At 45.5% G+C, this 22,345-nt stretch overlaps 1 protein-coding gene across 1 annotated transcript in view; it reads right to left on the reverse strand.

Annotated features, from left to right (window-relative positions):
- PSMD1 (proteasome 26S subunit, non-ATPase 1) overlaps nucleotides 1–22,345 on the reverse strand; it is a 241,841-nt gene that overhangs the window by 174,105 nt on the left and 45,391 nt on the right. The window contains exons 15-16 of the mRNA XM_086944562.1: nucleotides 16,725–16,820; nucleotides 10,164–10,228 (exon numbers count right to left, since the gene is read on the reverse strand). Of these exons, the coding sequence (XP_086800688.1) occupies nucleotides 10,164–10,228; nucleotides 16,725–16,820 (161 nt within the window). The remainder of the gene's footprint in view (nucleotides 1–10,163; nucleotides 10,229–16,724; nucleotides 16,821–22,345) is intronic.

Consider the following 22,345-nt stretch of genomic DNA (forward strand, 5'->3'; position numbering starts at 1 on the left):
GCTTGTCCAGCTGGTGTTTGTCCCTCCCATGAAGCACAGCCTGTTAACCATTTCTCCAATTGGCTCGTTCTAGGTTTCCAAGTTTTGGGAACTATTTTTTTCTTTTTGGCGAAGCACTCAATGAGCAGGTATGTGTTTTCCAGCTGTCTACCTGGAGTGTTTCACTTCCGACCATGCGTTCTACTACCCTCCAGTGCTCCACACTGTTGTATCTCAATCGACGAGTACTTCTCCCCCACTCTCCCTCCATGCTGTTTCATCCTCTGCCCACAAGCAAGGCAGAAAGCAAGCAAATATGAATACCCAGATAAGCTTCTGACATCTAAAGTCTTTGCAACCAAACAGCTGAGCTGTCCGAGGCATCAGCCCCATCCCCCCTCCCCTGCAGTGCAGACAGGCCCATAAGGACATGCTGCCTTGCTACGGTCAAGTCCCAAACGTCTCTAGCCAGGCAGAGAGCGTCCTATAGCACAGACAGACAGTCCCAAACCTCTGCAGCTCTGCGATGGGCGTCCTAAAGGACAACCATACAAACCCAAACACCTGCAGCCAACCTAAGAGCGTCCTATAGCACAAACATGCAGCTTCATACCTCTGCAGCCATGCTAAGGGCGCCCTATGGCACAAAAACAAGGTTACAAACCTCTGCAGCCCTGGTAAGGGTGCCCCAAGGCACAAACACAATCACGAACATCTGCAGCCAAGCTAAGGGTGTCCCAAGGTACAGTCACACACACCTGCAGCCCTGATATGGGCGTCCTATGGCACAAACGCCTACAATAAACAGACATGTTTAGCATGACTGCAAAGAGCCCGGCCCAACCCTCGGCAGCTCTGCTCAGAGAGTCAAGTGGTCTCATCACAGACCCCCGCTCCCCCGGCTCCAGCCTTAAGCAAACCATGCGTAAGCAGGCTCGGCGCCCCAAGAGACACGACCCTAAAGACTTCTGCTCTGCATCAGCTCCGTCTGCGGATGGCAGCCGAGGCCATGTGCTCCTTTTCAAACAGACTCTTCCGTAAACCTCCAATTAACCACAGTAATTGGATGATCTCTGGGAGAGCGGGAGGGGACAGGGCCTGTCCTGGCAGCTGCAAGGCCCCAAGAGTGGACACCCAAGGACGATGGACCCTTCACGCGTCTTCTTTTGATGCCCACGCTGCTCGACGGGCGCTCCATTGTCGACAAGGTCTTGCCACCTCGATCCATGTCTTGATGTCAACATCCGAAGCTTTCGATTTACAACCCGATGCATTCTGGGAGCTGTAACCTGTGGTTCGGCTTCCATCGAACTGATTGGACTATCACAGCCAATGAGAATGGACGACTGGTAGCAGAAAAGGGCAGGGCTGGCAGTCTGAAGTCCTGATGGCACAGCACTGTGCCGCAACCATAGAGACAGACAAGAGACTGTAGGTAGGACTATAAAAATGAAGGAACTTATTTTGCATATTTAAAAGACCATTCCTTAAAGGTCTCAGAGGAAAACACTGATATTACAGGAAGCATATGCACTTAAAAAACTGAAACTTCTCCTGCTGCTTCGAAGAACAAGCACTAGCAAATCCAGAAAGGTCTGTCCTTGGCAATCTAATGTGAAGGTCTCTGTTTTTTCATTGAAAGTATACGGTACAAAAAGAAAATAATTCGCCATGGTGGTGGCTAAGTGCTTGCACTACAATTTTTAAAATATACATTTGTAGTAACTATTTTCAATAGAGCAGCGTCTGAACAGGTAGGTGTGTACAGAACAAGCACTAAAATCCGTTTTGGTGTTAATGCACCTCCCAGGAAAATATGAGTTTTACTGGAAAAAAGAAAGGTACTATTGAAAGTAACCGGAAGACAGTTAGACACACAAATGACAAAAAAAAATATAAAGATCAAAAAATGGAAAGCAAAAGGCACTGGAAAACAAAGTACTTGCTCACCGCCGATAACACTGAAGTGAACTCTTTTTTAGGTGGATGAGCACAAGAAATCATGAAAAATTAAATCACTTCTAGTGCAAGACAACCAGTAGCTGGACTGGGCTGCCCGTGCTATGCTGTGTGCATTACAGCAGAACAGACTAATGGACGCAGAGGGCTGACACAAAGCGCCTCCAAGTGCGTATACATCTGAGCCGATCGAAACAGGCAAGGATCTCTTTAGGCCAGGCCTAAAAACATTAATTAACTCACACTCATCCTCACTATATCAGCCTTTTTTTAAAAAGTGAAATTAGAGCTAGGGCAGAACCGACTATGCTCCAAGGCTCTTCCAATGTGAGTGTCTTGCACCGCCCACCTCCTTTATACGACCCCCCCTCCCCCCCCAAGCCATGTAAGTTGTATGAAGCGACTCCCCTAGGCTAGAACGCTAGTCACCGCAGACGCAGATCAGTGTCAGACAACAGTTAAAAGTAACTTAAGGGGTAACAGAAAAGCAAGGGGCGACTTTGAGAGACAGAAGGGGGTGCGCAGGAGAAAACAGTGGGGTCATTTGGGACGTGTGTACGGTGGGGTTTATTATCCTGCTTTGAAAGACCCTCGATAAAACTCTCAAAACAGGAGAAAATACAAAGAGACCGGTTAAACAAGAGGGGGCGAGGAAATACTCTAGGTGACGAGGAAAGAAAGCGGAACCACTGAAGAACAGGGTGATTTACAGCAGAAACACGGGATTCCAGAACGAGGAATGAGGCGACGCGAGAGAAAACGAACTGAGACAGCCCCCGGTCGCGCACACAGCCGCACCCCAGCACTCCACGGCTCTTTGTAAATGTAAATGTATGTAAATGTAAATGTATTGGCATTTATATAGCGCACTACTTACCCGTAGGGTCCCAAGGCGCTTCGACCGCTGCGAAACCCTTCCTGGCTTCCCTGAGAGATGGTCCCTTAATGGGTATCTCCAGGGTGAGACCAGGCATCCCCGGCGGTCTGGTGGGGCCGTTAGTGAAGAGGAGGCAAGCTGATGCCCAGAGTTGCCGAGTGTGATCGCTGATCAGAGTGGGCACCAAGGCGAGAGAATTATCGAGTCCGCTGACCCTGGTCCAGAAACCTGCCGCGCCGGGTATCGAACCCTGGTCCCGGGCCGTCCTCTGCTCTCGGGTCTGCCGCCTCTAACCAGTGAGCCACACTACTTCACTCTTTAAAATACCATGTACCTGTTAATGAGGCTTTGCTTATTTTTCACACCTTCTAGAGCCCCTGCAGCTCCACTCCGACTATCGGTGTCCGAAATGTGGCTGTAGTTGCGCCTCTGCACAGCACTATGGGTTAAAGACACAAACACTGCACGCTTCCTATGATGTACGGGCTCAGAAACAGCATGCACCAGAGAGAATGAGTGCATTTGTGCAGAGCGCCTCGAGAACCGCCTGCCTGGCTGGTGGGCGCTCGGTACACTGCGAAGGGGCATGGCGTGGGGCTCCCTAGTAGGAGGGGGAGCTGCCTGCCTCGGGGAGGGTTGTTTTTTTTCTTTGCATATTTATTTATAGCGCGAACTCGACCCGAAGGTATTGGAGCGCTTTACATGAGCACCGTATTTACATGACACATTCAGGCACGGGGAGATGAAGTGATTTGCCCAGAATCACAGGATGTGGACGCGACCTCGGGGTCTCTGGAGCGAGCGATGCCCTGGAGTCGGAGATCAGAAGCACCTGGAATGCGCCTTGTATCCTCGAGGCGCTCGGCCCGTTTTCATCAGGGGCAGCGACAGCTCTGCGGCGCCCCCTGCTGCCCGCGCCGGGGCACAGATCACACGGACCGGACTCCAGGCTGTCACCAGGACTCGCACCCGGTACCCACCCTCCTGTGGAGGGCGCTCTCCATCCCCGGAATCCAAATGCACCATGACCTCAGCTCAGACTTGCAGTGATGACGCAAACCTCCCACCGTGCCCCGCTCAGCTCTGCCTCACCAGATTATACCCATGTATACATTAATACAACTTCAGTGACGCGTGCAGACACACCATTTGTTCCATGCCAGGTTTTATGTTCTGGTAAATATCCTTCCTCATAAACAACACAAAGCCCCAGTCACAAACGAAGCTCTTTTCACCCTTGATTTTCACACTTTGTATCACCCCTTACTCTAACGACCTTCCAATGACCTCACCCAAATACCACACCTACACTCATTCCTTGCCCCTTCCAAACTAACGCACCCCTCACACTCACATCGCTCACTCTCCCACTCCAGCTAAGACTCAGCTCAGTTGCAGCCACTGGCATATCAATGAAAATGACTCTCTCAATATATAGAAGTTACGTAAGATATATGAAGTAATGGCGGTTTTTAATGAACCCCTTCCATGCTGATGACGGCTGGGAGCCGTCATGGCAAACAGTGCTCAGGTGCTGATGACGGCTCCCGGCCGTCATGACCGCACCCGTGATCGGAATGTGCCGCACAGGTGCAGAATCGCGGCCACGCCCAAGGGGTTAATACTTTCAGTTACCCCTGAAGAAGGGTTCACAAAGCCTGAAATGCATTAAGTTGAAATAAAGTGAATGGCTTCGGCCGGATCATATGTTTCTCGTGTTCTTGAAAGAGGCCCAGATGGCACATCTTGAGCATTGGAAGCTTATAAATCACATGATACCTCACATGTGGAGAGAAGACAAAAAGAGAACAAGAGTACAACAGGGAAAATGGAGTAACGTGTTGATTTAAATGGAGTTCAATGAAGGTTGACATTGGAGTATTAATGATAATCCACGTTATGGCTGTGCCACTGGGATTGGGGCGACATGCCGCTCCATATGGTCCGTTTGAATCACAATGTGCCACTAGGGCAAGGCACTTACCCAGTGAGCACACGATCTCCGATTATGATTTCGTTAATCGCTTCAGCGCGGCGAAATTTTCGCGCTGTGCTGAAGATTCGAAAACGGGCGTGGTCGTGACGGAACGGTTCCGTCACCAGCACAGCCCAACCGACGCTCAGGACGGAACCGTTCCGTCATGAGCGTCGAAGGGGTTAAGCAGGGTTAAATGGGCACATAGGTGTGCATTCCACCACCCTCATGTATCATTACATCTAGTTAGGGAGGCATCGTTGCAGTACACACCTTTTTTATTATCATGTGTTTTATTTACTTGTATGTATTCATGATTACTGCAAGATGGTAGAGCTTTACCATCCTTATACCTTTAGTACTGATAATCATATATATCTTTTACTGCCTAATGGTTGTTGCAGCACATCTACTTTGCACCAGAATAACAACTGTTCAATAAATTCTTATTGAAAACGCCCAGCCTGTTTATTCTGAGCATCTCTCTCAGACAGACTAAGTACGCACGAATGACTGGGCGAAAAGTAGTATATTGCTTCCACCATTCTGAGGGTTCAGGGTGGTCATATTCGATGGTTGCCAAGAACTATTCTCTTCTTGGTAAGAAGAGATTCTAGTGGCACTGGGAGCTAGCTGACACAAAAGGCCAACATACCCAGTGGGGGTGTACAGAGTCAGTCTGACATCAATCCTACAGTGTATGATGTCCGAACTTGCAGATCCTGTATAGTTTTTATAGGAACTACACAACACTATGTTGTGTAGCGCTTTGTAGGTGTGGGTGAGGAGCTTGAACTGTGCCTGCTGATGTATCGGAGCCAGCAGATTGCTCTAAAGCGTCAAGCCCTAAATTTAGGTCCCTAACATTACAGGTAAAACACTGATCGTTTTCTCAATCGTGACTACAAATTCTTGTAAACGCCCTGAAGGTAAACTATTCTCAGCGAAGCAGTTCTTTTCTTTATTTCTTTGCCCACAGTTCCTGTCAATGGCCCTTAAAGGTGTGCAGACCATAAGCACATCCAATCCTTGGCCTCTCTTCAAAGTACACGCAGCAATGTGCCAGTTGTTATTTTCATTTTAAGGTAAAGAATGTGTGTAGGACATCCTCAGCTGTCGGAGACAAGGTGTGAGATATGCAGATGAAGAGATGAGGTGTGAGACATGCAGATGAAGAGATGAGGTGTGAGATATGCAGATGAAGAGATGAGGTGTGAGATATGCAGATGGAGGATTTCAGAAGATTCTGGAAAGAAAGGGCCCCAAGTATCTAATATGGGGAGACTACAGACAATAGTGGTGTGAAGAAGGGGGGGGGGGATATTGTAGTTGCTAATTTGACACTGATAGGAAGCACTGGCAAGGCCAAGAGGTCAGCCTTGTTTGAGGTGTATCGTTTTATATGTCTGGGTGCAATAACAAAGAACTAAGGGGGAAGGGGGGACACCCAGATACTGGTTAGGTGGGCTTCTGTGTGAAACATGAGATTTTAGACTATGTTTTAAGCCACGCCCTTAATTGCATAGTCCACAACTATTCAAAATGATTCCTAGTTGCTTTTGTTTGACCAAGCCTCTTTCACACCCCACCCCCAAAACCTTTTCATCCCACTTAAAGCACTGATTTAATCTACAGAAAGCAAGCAAAGGCAACGAGAAACAATCACTTCCTTCTTAACAAAGATATAACTGTGAAATGGCAGTAGTAAGGTTATGCAAATTAGCGACTGTCACATGCGCCACTGGATTTGTCCGGACATCAAGAGGACAGTGAATGAATGATTTATTTTTCAGTTCATTTAAACTTACAATATGAAACGATTAAATCACCATATAAGACATCATGAATAAATAGCATTTTGAAAATTATCTTAAAACAGTTAAAACCTTCATGATATATTGAAAGCTTCAAGGTAAGAACTAGTTATAGGGGCACCAATCTACAGTTTATACATATCATAAGCCTCGTTACCCTTGTTTAATGCCATTGCACTTTGAGTACGCTGCTGACATGGTTATTGGTTAGACAACAATTTCGTTTGGGCAAGATAATTATTAAGGTGCGACGTACGTTTGATAGAATCCTCATCATCATGATACTATATATATTGACCGTAGTTAGAACCATCATATTTAATCATACATCAGAAAAAGCCCATTGTGCAAAATAAAAATGAACTAATTGTAGCTATGCCTCTTACCGTCTACTTGGGCACCTATCAACGACAAGTATAGCTCGCACAATGCTAGTTTCCACTCAGCAATAGACATGTATGTAAAAAAAAAGTCCTAAAAAAAAAATCATATCTTCCCCTTCAAGACAAGCTGTAACTGCTTGCCAACATGTGTGTATAATGTTCTGGTTAAAATACTGTCTCAACAATCTTTTAAACTCTTCCATTAGGGCTGGGCAGCAGCAGGCAATATGCAATTGTCTTCCCTATAATAATTACAGAGACGGCGTGACATTTTTTTAGTCTGCCTCTTCTTACACCAAAATTGGAAGTTTCCAAACCGGAATCTAAGCAGCTTTAATATTGGATTTAGCCCATTGAAGCCCCCAGGGATTTATGAAATTTTAGGGGGCCTTACGTAGCGATGACCATCCATGCGGGGGCTCTATTGCTAACACCTCTCTATCTATCAAAGATTAAACCTTTTCAGAGGACAGAGAGTGGTGAGAAAACTCCATCCAGATATACTGACACTCACAAACAGAATCTAATTTGGTGATTGGATATATGAAAGTTATTTATGAAAATAAAAACAGAGGTGAAAAACTTGCTGAGTTTGCGATAGCCACGTGACAAGATGGAGACATGTTCCAAAACGTGACAGAAAGTAATAAATTCCTAAGAATGATTTTTCACGTGGCACATACATAAAACACCAGGTTCATGGCGATAAATTGATCCGTCTGGAAACACAAAATGTATAAAAGTTGCCAAAGCCAGGAATAAAACAGTTTCTGTAAATTCCAAAGTCAGCAACTCAACCACCACATCAAGTCCGTTCCAATGTTCGTTATAAAAAAAGTAAATTAGAAAAAGGTGGATTTGCAAAGATTACGTTCACCACGCGGGCTTCTTTGCATTATATTACATGTTATCCAACCCAGTGGTACTCGTCCTCTTGACCTCAGGAGGATGATGGGCTCTTTGACCATGACGTCAGACACGGATCCCTACTAGTCCAGTGAGCTAACAGACCTGGCATCGTAGTGATGGCTGGCGGCACTATTTGGAAGGACTATAGTCCAATCAGCACGCCTGCGTATAGGAGAGACTGAAGACCAGGGTGGCTGACCAGTTCGATCAGAGAAAAGGCGTGTTTCTTACTCCCCCGCTGGATTTCAAACTAATGACTCCTCATTACGATGGAGACAGCGGGTTAAGAAACATTCTTTCCATGTGTTTAAGGAATGCACCACGGTGGTAGACATAACCTGAGGTTCACCCTGTGTCACGATGACTGATGAAGCACCTGGGCGAACCAGATAAAGTAAAGTCGGTCTGAATCTAGCCCAGATTTCTCAAATTTCACTTAACCACTTGTGTGATATGTTCAATGAGAAGGTTTACAAAAATCTTAAAAATCAGAAAACACAGAGCCACCCTTTTGGGGGCTACTTAATAGTTTGAAATGAGAACAAAGAGGTTCTTGCTCAAAGCCGCATGAAATATAACATATTTCATAGAGTTAAGTTGGTTGAGACAGGACCATTCCTAAATCAGTGAAAGGACTGTAGCAATGCAAGGTTCTGCCCCCACCCCGCGTGGATACATGGTCCACCCCCAGGGTCTCCAATATTTTTGATAAGAGCTACTCATGTTTAATTAACATAACCCAAGCTAGTGTTGTAATAGTGACCACATCAGACCCGATTACTTAAGCGACCATTCCATGCAAGATTATCCGCAGTGTTCACCTCAGTGAACTCCGGCTGCGTAGCCAGTAGCAATGTACCAAAAGCTTTAACAATTTGGAATTCTGAACATGGGTAATACATAAGAGCCACAGCTGCACGGTCTCCCCAAAGCCACATAACGTATTGTTCAAATATAGCTTTGAACATAACATGTGTATCTGTAACGTGCACGTTCATTCTAAAAAGTATCTTGATGCTGAAATAACATGTTTAGTGGAACCAGCTCAATAGTTGGAATAAAATTGAATAGGAAATCAACCAATTTTCTCCAAACAGCTTATGAAATCTGAAAAAACACACATTTTTTATCTTGAAGAAACACTTTTCAATGTAGAAATACTTATATCAACTGAACAGAAGCTTCTAAATTAGTAGTCTGGGCAGCACACAGGAGAGCTACTTACAGGAAACAGGAGAGCTGGAAGCAGCTCGCGAGACACTGTCGGGAGAAGCCTGGTCTACGCTGTCCATGCAGTATATGGACCTCAGCTACAGTGGGGTCCACCCTCTGGCATGGCAGAGAGGATGTAAACACCTGATGTATGGCAAACTAAGATTTTCCAACACTTCTGCAGGGGTGTACCTACCACCGGTTTCAGGATTAAAGCGCCAACTTTGGATGTTGGGCTCGACTTTTCCAGAAACACTATGTAAAACACAGGGAAGCCTGCCTCAGTTTCTTCAGAGTCTGAAAGATCATCACCTGTGCGTGTGCTTGGTGTTCAACCTCTTTTGACATTTCAAACTGTCCCCTATACCAAACTGCTAGTGTTTATTTCCTAAACATGGACTTCCCATTCATGGACACAACGTTATCACTGCGTTATTAGAACTGCACACTTCTGAAAATCAACACAAGCATCTAATGATAAAAACTAGGCCTGATTCACCTGTACAAAAAATGCGACAACAGACAAAAAAGGTGGCGAGGACCCACTCATCCTTTCACGAGCAGAGCCAGAGTACTAGAAGAAGGTGAAGACGGCGACAATGCAAGCCAAGCAGCTTTCCCCCACTCTAGGCTGAGGAAAAGATGTTATCAGTAAACACTAACACACAACTTCAGAGCCACAGAACCAAGAGACATATCCGGATTATTTATTATTACATGTGATAAAATGAGACAACCCAAATTACTGCACATTACTATAAGGTTTCACAGTGAGACCAGGTAAACGGCAAGAAAATACAAGTTCGGAAACCTTAAAAAACTTGCACAAGCCAAAAAACTGTCTTAAACTAACAACTTAGTAGAGACAACCAATCACCTGAACAAACCAAAGTATATATAAAACTATACAGTAATCTGGTCAATTTTTATGATACAGCACACCAGAGCATGCACCCCTGCCTGCAAGCGATGGAGGGACGCACTCTAACACAGCATGAACATCAGCAGGTTCTAAGCCATTTCTAAATGAATAATAATAAAAAGAGGAGTTTTACCTGAACAAGATGAAGCCCAGGGACTCAACAGCGGCGCGTCTGACATCATCGTTAACATCGCTGACCTGATGGAGACAGAAGAGAATTGTGTGGTCTTATAAAATCCATGCCTCAATATTGACCACAAAGACTAAACAACCAACAGAATCCTACTTCTACTCGATGAACAAAGCAGTTCAGACCTCCTGGGGGCCTTGAGAAAGTTAATTCCTCCAGTGTGATCCACAAGCTTTGGGGAGAGTTACCTATAGGGTGTTTGGCAATGCGAAGCATGGAATAGACACGGAGTACTAGTACATGAACATCACAAAGGTTGACTGAACTGGAAGTGTTTGTCTAGTGGGAAAAAGCCGAAAAAGAACAACTGCTGAAGCCTGCTCAAGTTCACCAACTACACAAAATCACCATTCTGAATTCCTTCTAGTTTCTTGTCCACTTTGTAGGCCCTGTTAAAACGTACAAACCTGCAATAATAGTTAGCTCGTTCAAGGAGTGTGTCTTGAAAGAACATCTCAACGTAATACGAGTGGGATAACTTATGAAATGTTAAACAGGGAGTGGACAACCCTTTCTAACTGCCAGCATTGGTTGCTGAAATGCTAGACCACCACACATATGGGGCAGGTGGTGTTCCAAAGATGGAAAACAGAAAAAGCAGGATCTCCGGACTCCTTAAACAACGCGATTAAGAAACATCAATATTTTGATGGAGTTCCTGCAGTTTTTCTACCTACGGTCCAGACGCCCTGTTACCTCCAGTTTGCAGTACACATACGTGTTTTGTTATCCTGAATCTTTGGGAAGAGGTGAACCAAGGATGACTTGATAAAGATGTAGGATGAAAAGGAGTGTTCTACACGTGTCGCAGGTGGGAGAGGTAACTGGTGCGGTACCAGGCAACTGAGGAATCTCAATCTTCCTTTCTGTATAGTTCTTTATTTATTGTTGGTCTAATGTCGCCGCTGTTGTCCCGTATGTAGGCACAACACTTACGGCTCCCACTAGCCGACATATTATGCTTTCCTTAGCAAGCAAAATATCTAATAACATGTTGTTCTGTAGAACTAAGGTCCTCACTGCAGTCATTTAATCTGTCACATTTCCTAGGGAAGCTGAGGTCTCGTACGATAAGTCCTCAATCAACCTTACCACCTCATTTCTCCTATGACTAGTAGGAGACATCCCTAGTGGTGGTGTTAGTATTCCTAGTCTTGTGAGTTTTCTACTAACCCAACTTGCCAATTCTCCCGGGTCTCATCATCCCCTTACTTGCTCCAGGCCTTACTTTGGGCAAATGTTGAACATGGAACATCTTGGGTGTAACAAAGGATAGGTTAAAACGTCCATTCCAACCGCGGGATCGATAAAAGCACGCTGATTTTATAAATACAAAGTACATCCCTTTATATCTATTTATCTCTGGGGACAATCCCTTCCTTTCCACTGGAGGTGTGTAAATGTATGTAATGTTGACAGGTACTAGTTCCCATGTATACATTTCTATCCTGACATTTCTTTTGTGTTAGGTGCATCAAGTAATCAATAAGATTGCATTTCTCCTCTTCTTCCTCGGACTATTTTAGAAAAAACTTGCAAGGGAGAGGGTTGACCAATGGGGTAGTTTGGATGCACAGTGGCGAAACATCTTCCTGTTCCATTCTCAATTACGGAGTCTCGTGTTTGTTCTCTAGTGCTTCTAAAACCCCCAGGCTACTGTTTCTCAATCCCATCATAGGAATTCAGTCATATTGTTTTAACAGTGAAACTTCTTTCTGGTTTACCCGCATTCTCTGCCAAATATGTGGAAGCCTAAAATAAGAAAAACATTAACCAGGCTGGAATTCTAACATATCTAATTATTTGACAACTGCATGGAGGCAAGTGCCAGTCTGGACCGGACCCAACATACAAAAGTTGCATGGGGTTTTTATAGATTACAAGACATTTTGCACATATTGCACAAATGATACACAGCCTATGAGAGCCAGTTGCTCGGCGAAACAGTAGGGGATGTACACTCATTTATCCATTTATTTATCAGAATAAGGTGCTTAGCTATACATGGACATTAATTTATGGAAATAGCAAGAGAAGCATAGCAACAGATTGTCACATACACTTGTGACTTGGTCATTTCTCAAGGTTACAGCAAAAGTACAAGACAGTTCAAGATCACACAGAGGCCAACGGCTGTGCACCTTCTGCAGGCTTGCTCCCACTTAGTGTCGAAACAAAATGGATTCCACAGTATGATCCAACCGGCCTCATGCATAGCTATGCAGGGATAGTGGAAGTCACAGAGACTGAGGCACTTTGGGTTGGAAATTTCTATATGCCATAAGTTATTGCAACGAATGTATTCACCACTATTTTCTGTAATTTTAAATGGACATTAGCTTGCAGGCCATTACTCGACCTGCAATATTGATTCTGAAGAGATGTGATTAACATATATAACATCTTCCTGTAAGGTAAAAAAACTCGATAAAGTAAAAAAAAAAAAAAGGGAGGGCAAATAAGGTCCAGTGAGGGGAGAACTGAATGGCATACTCCAGTTCTGCATCAAGTCTGCCAATGCATAGCACGGGGTCTGTTAGCCTACACTCACGGGCTGCCTTGAACAAATGTATTTTCAAGAGGCCTCTGCTAAGTACTGGGCTTCACAAACTACAGGACGGGTAAAATCATTCCAGACTGTGGGCCCTACACCGGTTTGCGAATCCAGCGAAGGTCCCCAAGATGGAGAGCTACAAATAAAAGGAAGCAGCAGTAACATCTCCGTCATGGGCACTTTCTTTCGATTTACAAACACTGAACAGAATTCCAAGCTCATGACCTATCCCTTGGCTGGAAGCAAAGGAACAAAAAACAGGAAACAAGTTAGAAATAAGTAAAAAATAAATGAATAAGCTACCTCCTAAACCCACAAACATTGCACCAAGGTGCATGGTACACCTATGCACCTACCAGAGACTGCTTTGTCCCATATTTAATGTGGTCTCAACCTAAAGTATGTGTTTTTTTAGTTCTCGCCTGATCTGTGCTGCAATTTGTACTGTTTTCAATTCTGGGGGCTTCCAACCTGCCCACAGCATTCCACTAGTGGTTTCGTGGTCATTCTCATCTGTCAATCTTTTCATTGCTTAGCTCCCATTAGCTTTCCTTCCTTTCTTGTGTTAGCTCCTCCCTGGAACAGGGGCCAAGTACGTGTTCTTCCTTGTCTTTGTTCTTTCCCGTCTTTTTGCAACACACTATTGTTTTTATTATTTCTTTTATTTTACAAGTTGTTTGGTAATATTTCTGGATGTGCAATGTGCTTTCCTACTTTTAACACAGGCATACAACATCTTTTTTATGTTCTTTTCTCCATATCTGTCAAATATCTACTGACGCTTTAGTTACTTACACCCACAAATGTACTACTCTATGCAACTCTACTCTATGCTATTCCACTGTAGGCCACTCCACTTAACTCCAAACCACCCTTCGCCACTCCACAAACATTGTGCCATTCTGAGCGGCAGCCACGCTGCTGTACAACATGACTAAAAGACATTGGCAAAGCCAATGCCTCTCACATAGGTGAGAGCTATTGGCTTTGTCAATGCTTGCTGTGTCCGTCACGATGAAGGAAGCTATCCAAAGCAATGGACATGATCTTCTTGATACAGAGGGGCTCACAAATGACAAACATTCTTCAATCTTGTCAAGCCAATACTTTAGAGCCTCTTCACAGAGAATGTGAAATATACTTGCTTCTGCAGAAGAAGGCGGAGGGAAAAGCGCTTTTGGAAAAGCAGGCTTAGCATGTAAGGAAACGTGAGATACCTTTGGGAAGGCAACTTTGCTTCTATGAAAAACTGTTAGTGTTCCTCAGAACATGCAGTTTGGATCTCAATAACTGCGTGAAGACTCAATGGCTACAGGGAAAGGTACTTTCCAGGAAAAATATTTTGCATTATGACAGGATTCAGTCAATTTTTATCAAACGTTTTGATGAAATTCACATAAGTAGAGCCAAAGCTGGAAAATGAGAATGGGATTCTGCTACAACACAACATTTGCGAACAAAGGATGAGATCTGAGAGCAATTGTATCAGGCCCTTACGGGAAGACAAGGAGGTGGAACAACAGGACAGGGAAAGGCCCTTTCAAAACCTGCAGCAAGCTGGTGTCAGAATTACAAACAGCGACCTAAAAGTCCATGATTATATGTAACTTAACATGGGACGATCTACAATTCTAAAAACATGGATGTGTTAAACCCACTTATAGCATCTCGTCCAGATACTGCAGCATCTCGGCAGACATAAGCACGACTATACAAATAAGCTGAGAATGAGCAGTTAGGATCACAATAGAAAGCGAAGAAAGAGCAGGTATTGCATGGGTTTGGAGACAGAACTCCACTGGTCAAATTTTAAACAACAGGGTCTATCCAAGAAATTAATTGGGAATCAGAACAGAGGTCTTCTTAAGAGACAAAGACTGGACGATCACTGGGCACAGAGTGATAAAAGGGCGTAAGAAGCGAAGTGGTCAATGTGGGAAGCTGGCTCTCTATATTGTTCACCAAAATGAGAAACTGTGCAGAGGGTCCTGGTGACCCCGACTGGTTTACAGGGGTTAAAATAATCCCAAATGCACTGAATTGTATCTTTAAGGCGGTGAGGTTATCCTTAGGATGAAAAACATGTACTGCATTTGGTCACCTGGAAATGACTTACAGGGCGGTTCTTCTGGACTCAAGTTAAGTATAGGGCAAGGTCCAAGGCAGCACCAACAGGTCAGCTCTGGGGCGTCCGGGTGCAGAGGTGCTGTTCGGCGTCACAGGAGGGCTCAAGGCTGGACGGTCTTGGGCACGCAGAGACACTGTCGGTCCACTCGAACTCGGGCTGGAAGGGATTGTGTGCAGTAGGGCTTTGTCCAGCGGGGTCGCTTCGCAGTAGACTCTTGTGGTTCTTGGTTCCAGCAGAAAGAGGCTGCAGGTGGCGACTGAGGGAATCAGCCTGACCAAATCCATGGGTGGGCTTAACTTGCGAGGATCTCAGGATCACTTTGGCATTGTCGCCTCCCTCGGAATCGGGCTGTGGGGAGCTGGTGCAGGGGTGCTTTGAGACATAGAGTTGCAGGTGGTCACAGACTCACTTTGTCTTGGTGACCTGGTGAGGAGAGGAAACCAGGCAGCAGGGCCCGCTCTGGGGTGGCCTGGTAGATCCAGACATCCTTCGGCAGTGGGTCAGAGTGCTGTTGGAGTCCAGAATGGGCCACCAATAAGCCTTGGAAGCTGAAATTGCTCCGGTACCCAGGGTATTTGTGCTGGGCGGCTCCTACAAGTCCTGGCGTTTCCATACTGGGTAAGGAGACGGATCAGACCTCCAGGAGCACGAAGTCCTTTTCCTGTTGCGCTAATCCTTTGGTGAGCCAAATGGCTAGTAAAACAGTGAACCGGGAAAAAAACTGGCAGGTGGCATGGAAAATCAGGGGGAGCAGTACTAACTTAAAAATATCAAACTGGAGACGAGAAGGTGTGAAATAAGCGACTAGGCAAGCCCTCACCTCAACATTATGCAAGAAACAAACCAGCCTAATCAGGAAGCTACTGCAAGGTTTGTGTCTTTCCTAATGTAGTAGCAGAAGCCTCTTGCATAGTATGGGAACTACTGAAATTCATAATTTTGGTTACCAGCTATAGGTAACTCTCTTTGCAGCTGTATATGTGTTGCAATTAAGGGGAGACACCTCGTGGGAGTAGAATGAGGGAGCACAGACGCTAATTGCGACCTGGACTTCTAAACAATGGTGTCACCCATGGACAGTGTGCGCCAAATAGAGCCAAGAGGGGCTAACATACACTGTGTGGCATCCTCGGTGTGGTGTCCACAGTGGTATAAACATTTAAATAGATGGCCCAGTACTGTAATTCTAGAAGTCAGGGAACATCTCAACCCTAAAGTGAACGCCCTCAGATAATAGTGTAATTCTGACATTTAGGGGAATTAAAAATGTATCAGAGATAAAAGGTTAACAAGTTTAATCACCAAGTACTGCACGGCATACTCAACACATTTATCACTGTGAAAAGAATTACATATTTAACCACATCAGTCTAGTACCCATTTATCACAGTCAACCATCTCACCATACAGGCTATCAGATGATTACCAATGCAAATTTGTCCCGGTTTCCGGACACTTACTAAATTGCTCTTTTAACAAATCCTTAATATCTACTCGCCAAAACGCTTTCTGTTTACAAGCAGTGTGGAGTGCTTTTGTTCAACACACTTGCCAATCAATTTGAACTCTGTTAAAGATCTTGTTATAGTAAAAAACTAAAAGATTTGAGCCCATAATGAGATTCCTTTTACTGTTAGTGAGATCTGCTCCCAGGACCAGAGGACCAAATAATTCAGCCTCTTCGAGCCGAATGGGAGCTCCCTCCAGGAACTAAAAATAAAGGTCTGCGAATCAGACTGAAACACAACAAGGAGCACACACTAAGTAACAACATAGACACAAACATTACAAAATCACGATTCCAGCCTCTCGCTGTACTTACAGCCACATGTAGCAAACGACGGATGGCCTTGTTGTTGCCGGAGCCACAGTAAGCCATGGCCACCGTGTACATGCCGGAGCGACGCAGGATGGGATCCTGAAAGAAAAAAAAGGCACCTTTAGTCATTAACCAGTGACAAGTAGAGTAGATCAATTGTGAAATATATAACCACCTGCACGTTTCAGACTTCGGTCGGCACTGAAGCTGGCATCAATGTATGATCATCCATAGTAAATCACAAGACTCATTTAGGGTAAACACTACAAGACCAGCGTATTTTTGTCCTGGTCACCCTATTTTGCATATCTGGGTTTGCTGTTACTTACTCTGTAAGCATATGTTCAGTGTGTACTGCTGTAGATTCACATACTCTGTATACTCATGCCATCTGGCTTTGGATGTGTGCAAGTGGTTTTCTTTCAAGGACGTCTTTCAAGCCACAAGATGTTCTATGATGCCTTCCTTGGTTCACAATGCACATGATCACAGAGTCCACTTTAGACTGTTTTTCGTACAGGAGATGAGAGCGGGCTCACACAGTAGTGTTTAATGAAAGTGTGAGGTATTGACTAGGCTTCCACTTCGCAGATGTCAGCTATCAAGGTGTTTTAAAGAAAGAAATGGTTGCTCCTTTATTATGGGTTGTGTGAGTCCTGAGCGGAACAGGTAAGACTCTCAGCCTTGTAGTACTAGATTTAGATGCACTTTACTATTCATTTTGCTATTCCTGCATTTGAGGTGGGATAACCCTTGTGAGGTTTCACAGAAGCTACAAAAATCTGATATGATTTACGAAAGGGCTTGGTCCTCTCAATTTAATACAAAAGAGCTCTTTTAACATGTAACATGTGTAGAACTCTTTCTGCTTTTGATCTGGCAGTGGAAAGAGGACTGGGAGCTCTATACTCTGACGGAGGTGAAAAGGAAACATCACCTTTTGAAAAAATTTAGGATTTCTCCGGAGGACAACGCTATCTTTCCGAACCCAAATGAATGAGGAAAGCTGTGGCCACTAAGATAGCCATCAGGAACCGTAGAGTCATGAGTGTAAAGGTTGGAAAGGTGGCTGCATGAGCCTCGTGAGGTCTACGTTCGGATTCCACACATGGGCAAGGGGCATTCTGGGATTTATGATCCTCTTAAAATGATCCATAAAAGCCTCGACTACTGGTATCATAAAAAGGGATGAATGTTCAATGTTCTGCATGTAAACTGCTATGACAGCTAGATGTAAACAGTGATGTGAACGCAAGGTCCGGCCTCTGCTGATGTACGAGAAAGCAGACAATGTCCTTAACACTGATGGAGGGCAGGTTTTTGGAAGTGCTGTAGTTGGCAAACCTTTGTGCCGCATTTCTGGCCTGTGAAGTGTTCCTTCGCACTTCCTTCAAAAAGGTCATTCATCCTTGGGGAAGGTTTAGAGAGCCAAATTCTAGGACCTCCAGTGCCAGATCGCTAGATTGTCTGGGTGCCTGATGTGACTGTCTCTGTGTAGAAGATCTAACCACTGAGAGAGCTTATAGGTGACTGATGGGCACTTCCAGGAGCATGGAGTACTCTGGCTGCCTGACCCGGGTGGGAGTCACCAGCATGAACATTAGAGTTGTTCGTCACATCATCTTCACCACGTACGGAAGGAGCAGAGAGAAGGAAAAGAGTAGACAAAGATCACCGACTAATTCATCCATAGTACATTGCCCATGGACAGTGGATACTTGGAGACAAAGTTTTACATTTTGCGTTTTCGGGGGTGCAAACCAGGTCTATTTGTACCCCACAAATAGACATGGTTTGCACCCCCGAGCACCCCGCTCCAATGCATGAAGTACCTGTCTAGGGCTTGAGGGTGGAATTCCCAATCGTGGACTTGTTGATGCATCCAGCTGAGCAGGTCCGCAAAGTCGCTGTCCACCCCAGGAAGATCTTCCACCAAGAGTTGTACATCATGGCAGATCGCCCAATATTAGAACCCCTGCACTCTTATCCAGAGCTAGGGAAAAGGCGTGCTACCCTGTTTCTGCAAGTAGTACATGCCAGTCATGCCTGTCTTGATGAGAACCACTTGTCTTCGAATTACCCAGAAGAAGGCTTTGAGAGCTAGGTGAATGGCCAGCAGTTCCAGATAACTGATGTGGTGACCCAAGTGTTGAGGAGACAGCATCCCCTGCACGGTCCTGACATAGAGATTCGCAGCACAGTCTATGAGGGAGGTATATGTGGTAATGGTAACCTGAGTAATGGAGTTTGAGGAAGACTACCCTGCCGCACGTTGTTGCTGTTCCACCAATGCAGACAGGATGAGTGCTGGCCTTACCCAACACTAGATTCTGCCAGTAACCTGTGCTTATGAGCATTGCCTCGTAAAGTACTCGTTGCAGGGGGCATGTGTAGCCTGGTATGAGGTACGACAGAAATGTAAAAGGTCATCATACCCGATAGGCACATGATGGTTCCGATTCAGAGTCGACGATTCGTCTGAAACCGAGGCCACAACAGCTGGAATGAGAGCACCCACTGTTGACTGGGGTAGGCTTTCCCTGTAACTGAGGCCATGGAACCCAGGATGGGTTGGATCTGTTGGTGGTATTTATGGTAAATCCCAAGCTTTGAAGGAGGAAAATTGCCACTTAAGCATGGGCTGGGCATTCTTGCCTGCCGCTGAGCACTGAAATGGTGAGGTAGTGAGAGACAAGAGTGCCCTGCCTCTTGCAGATGAACGGGCACTAGTGCCCGGCACTTCATAACCAACCTTGGAATCTTGGACTGATGTCTGCTTACCACAAAGCGAAGGTACAGGCGATGAGCAGGGTGGATGGGGATGTGAAAGCAGGCGTACTTGGAGATAGAGTTCCATCAGGCAAATGCCATTTTGGAGCAGGAGGATGATGTCCTGCAGGGTTGTCATCTGGAATTATTCCAACATGATGCTTTTGTTTAAAAGCCCAGAGGGAGTGTCCTTTTTAGGTCTCGCCTGTCGATGCGCATGCGCATCGAGCTTGCGAGACTATGGGGGCTTATCCACTCTTTAACCAACTTGCAAGGAATCGTGGCGATTCCTTGCAGTGCACGAGAAATTTAAGCTCAATGCGCATGCGCATTGAGCTTAAAAGCGCGTGCACATGCCCCCAGCCGCCTGCCTTGCCTACTCTCTCTCTCACAGCTTCCCCCAGCTCCGCCCCCTCACTTCTTGATTGCACGGCCGCTAGGCCGTGCCTCCCCTACTCTCCTCCCCCCTCCTCCTCCTACTCTCCTCCCCTGCCTGCCGTGTCGCACCTCTCCCCTCTCCCCACTCCGCCCCCTCCCCTGCCCGCCCACCAAGGGACGTGATGCATCTTTACGGCCGGGTTGCGGTTATTTGCATGCAGGGCCCGATTATATTTTTCCACACAGTCGTTTTGGAGTGAGTTAATTTTCGTCTTTGTCCACGTTAGCATAAAGATGACAGAACAGCAATAACTAATGGTATAATAAAAAACGGGAGAAACTAAACGCTAGACGGCAGAACAAAAAGCAGGCGCAGTTTACAGGAAATCAAAGACGGCGGAAAAGAAAAGAAGCGCTTCTGTCCTAGAGCTCGAAGCGAAAACCCCTCAACCCAGAACCAGGTTTTCTCATTAACTTTAGTCTGGCACGCAGCCTCAGTTTGCAGAGTCATAGATGCAAACCATGTATTATATTATTGCGCTCTCCATAGCTACACAGTCCTGGACGGCTGCATTGCCCATTGTTGCTCCACCGGGGCAAGAGCTGTGCCACCCTTTGAGGATCCCCGCTGGCTTTGTAAATAAGCCCCGTCTGGGTTATATATATGCCATTTGGCTATCATTAACATCGAGCAGAAGACCTTTCTGTGCCTCCCCTACTCTCCTCCCCCCTCCTCCTCCTACTCTCCTCCCCTGCCTGACGTGTCGCACCTCTCCCCTCTCCCCTCTCCCCGCTCCGCCCCCTCCCCTGCCCGCCCACCAAGGGACGTGATGCATCTTTACGGCCGGGTTGCGGTTATTTGCATGCAGGGCCCGATTATATTTTTCCACACAGTCGTTTTGGAGTGAGTTAATTTTCGTCTTTTTCCACTTAGCATAAAGATGACAGAACAGCAATAACTAATGGTATAATAAAAAACGGGAGAAACTAAACGCTAGACGGCAGAACAAAAAGCAGGCGCAGTTTACAGGAAATCAAAGAAGGCGGAAAAGAAAAGAAGCGCTTCTGTCCTAGAGCTCGAATCGAAAACCCCTGAACCCAGAACATAATCTTCACAAAATTATTTTACAAACGTTTAAGCTATTGCCATTATAAATTACAATACATTTTATTTAAGTATTAATTATTTACAAAATTAAAAGCCATTGTTATTTGCAATATCAATACATCTAAGTCACGTAAAGACAACACACATTGCATTACAAATGCTATAGGTGGCACATTTGCGAAAGTTAAAACTATTGACATTGTAACTGACAAAGCTATTACTTTTGCTATTTTCAAAACCAACACAATTAAAAAAATTGTCCTTTACAATACCAATTGCTCAAACTTTCCTAATGCGAGACCTATTGCATTTCCAATGCTTGTTGGGAATGAGGAGATAAAGAGAGTAGATGCCATTTCCTTCATGGTGTGGAGATACTCCTCTTTTGTCCCTTTCTGGAGGAACACTTGTACCCCTACCTCGAGAAAGCCGAGATGATCTCTCCCGAGACATACTCTGCAGAGAGTTCTTGAGAAGGGTTGAGAGATGTTCTAGGTAGTAGCCATGGTGAGCCACAGCTAAAACTTACTGACCTGATCAGATCTGACAGGCTGGGCAGTGGGAGGAGAGAATGTTTCAAGTAGTGACAAAGGTAGTAGGGTTGGTGGCAGAGATAGGGAAGGAAGACGTGGCGGGAGAGACAGAGGAAGAGGATCAAGTAAGTGAGGGCTTGTGCAGCTATCCTTGTGTGTCTTGGGCTCTGAAGGGGGCTCAGAGAAGGGTTCCTCTTTAAGGGCAATCTTCAGCAGAGAAGGTTTGCCAAGATCTTCCCAGTGACGAGAAAGCAAAGTAGTGACGTTTTTGCCACACGTCAAGCTCGTCCTTGAACTCGCTACAGAATTGGTGCCTATAATTCCTCAGATGAGCCGTTGACTAAGCTTTAGAAGTTGATAGGATTGTCTGCGTCTGCTTTGGGTGCGAGCAGGAATGTTAGATGCCCTTGGATTGGGTGGGGCTCAATGGCTGATGAGGACCGACGACCTTTGCAGAGCATTTTAAACTACGAAGACTTCTTGTTGCCGGCCGGAGCCCTAAGGTGGTAGCAGCCCAGGAGGAGGCAGTTTCTAATGTCCAAGATCAGGTCTCTATCAGACTTCTACAGGAGTAGTGCTCTACCTCGGAGTGGAACTTCCTATATGACCCTGACTTGTCGTGTGGACGCAGACGGTGTGGTACATATGACCTAGGGCATCATCTTAGGTTGAGGGCTGGTGGTCTCTGCTGTCAGCTCAACATCCTTTTCTTCCTCAGTCTCTGACAGACTCTGGACTAGGCATTTGCTGGGCTGCTAGTGTTCTGTATGCGCATACGTCTTCACCTTCCTCAGCACCAATGGAAACTTTTTCTCTGAAAATATATAGAGTTTCAG

The sequence above is a fragment of the Lissotriton vulgaris genome, chromosome 11 (genome assembly GCF_964263255.1).
Source record: "Lissotriton vulgaris chromosome 11, aLisVul1.2, whole genome shotgun sequence".
Taxonomy (NCBI): domain Eukaryota; kingdom Metazoa; phylum Chordata; class Amphibia; order Caudata; family Salamandridae; genus Lissotriton; species Lissotriton vulgaris.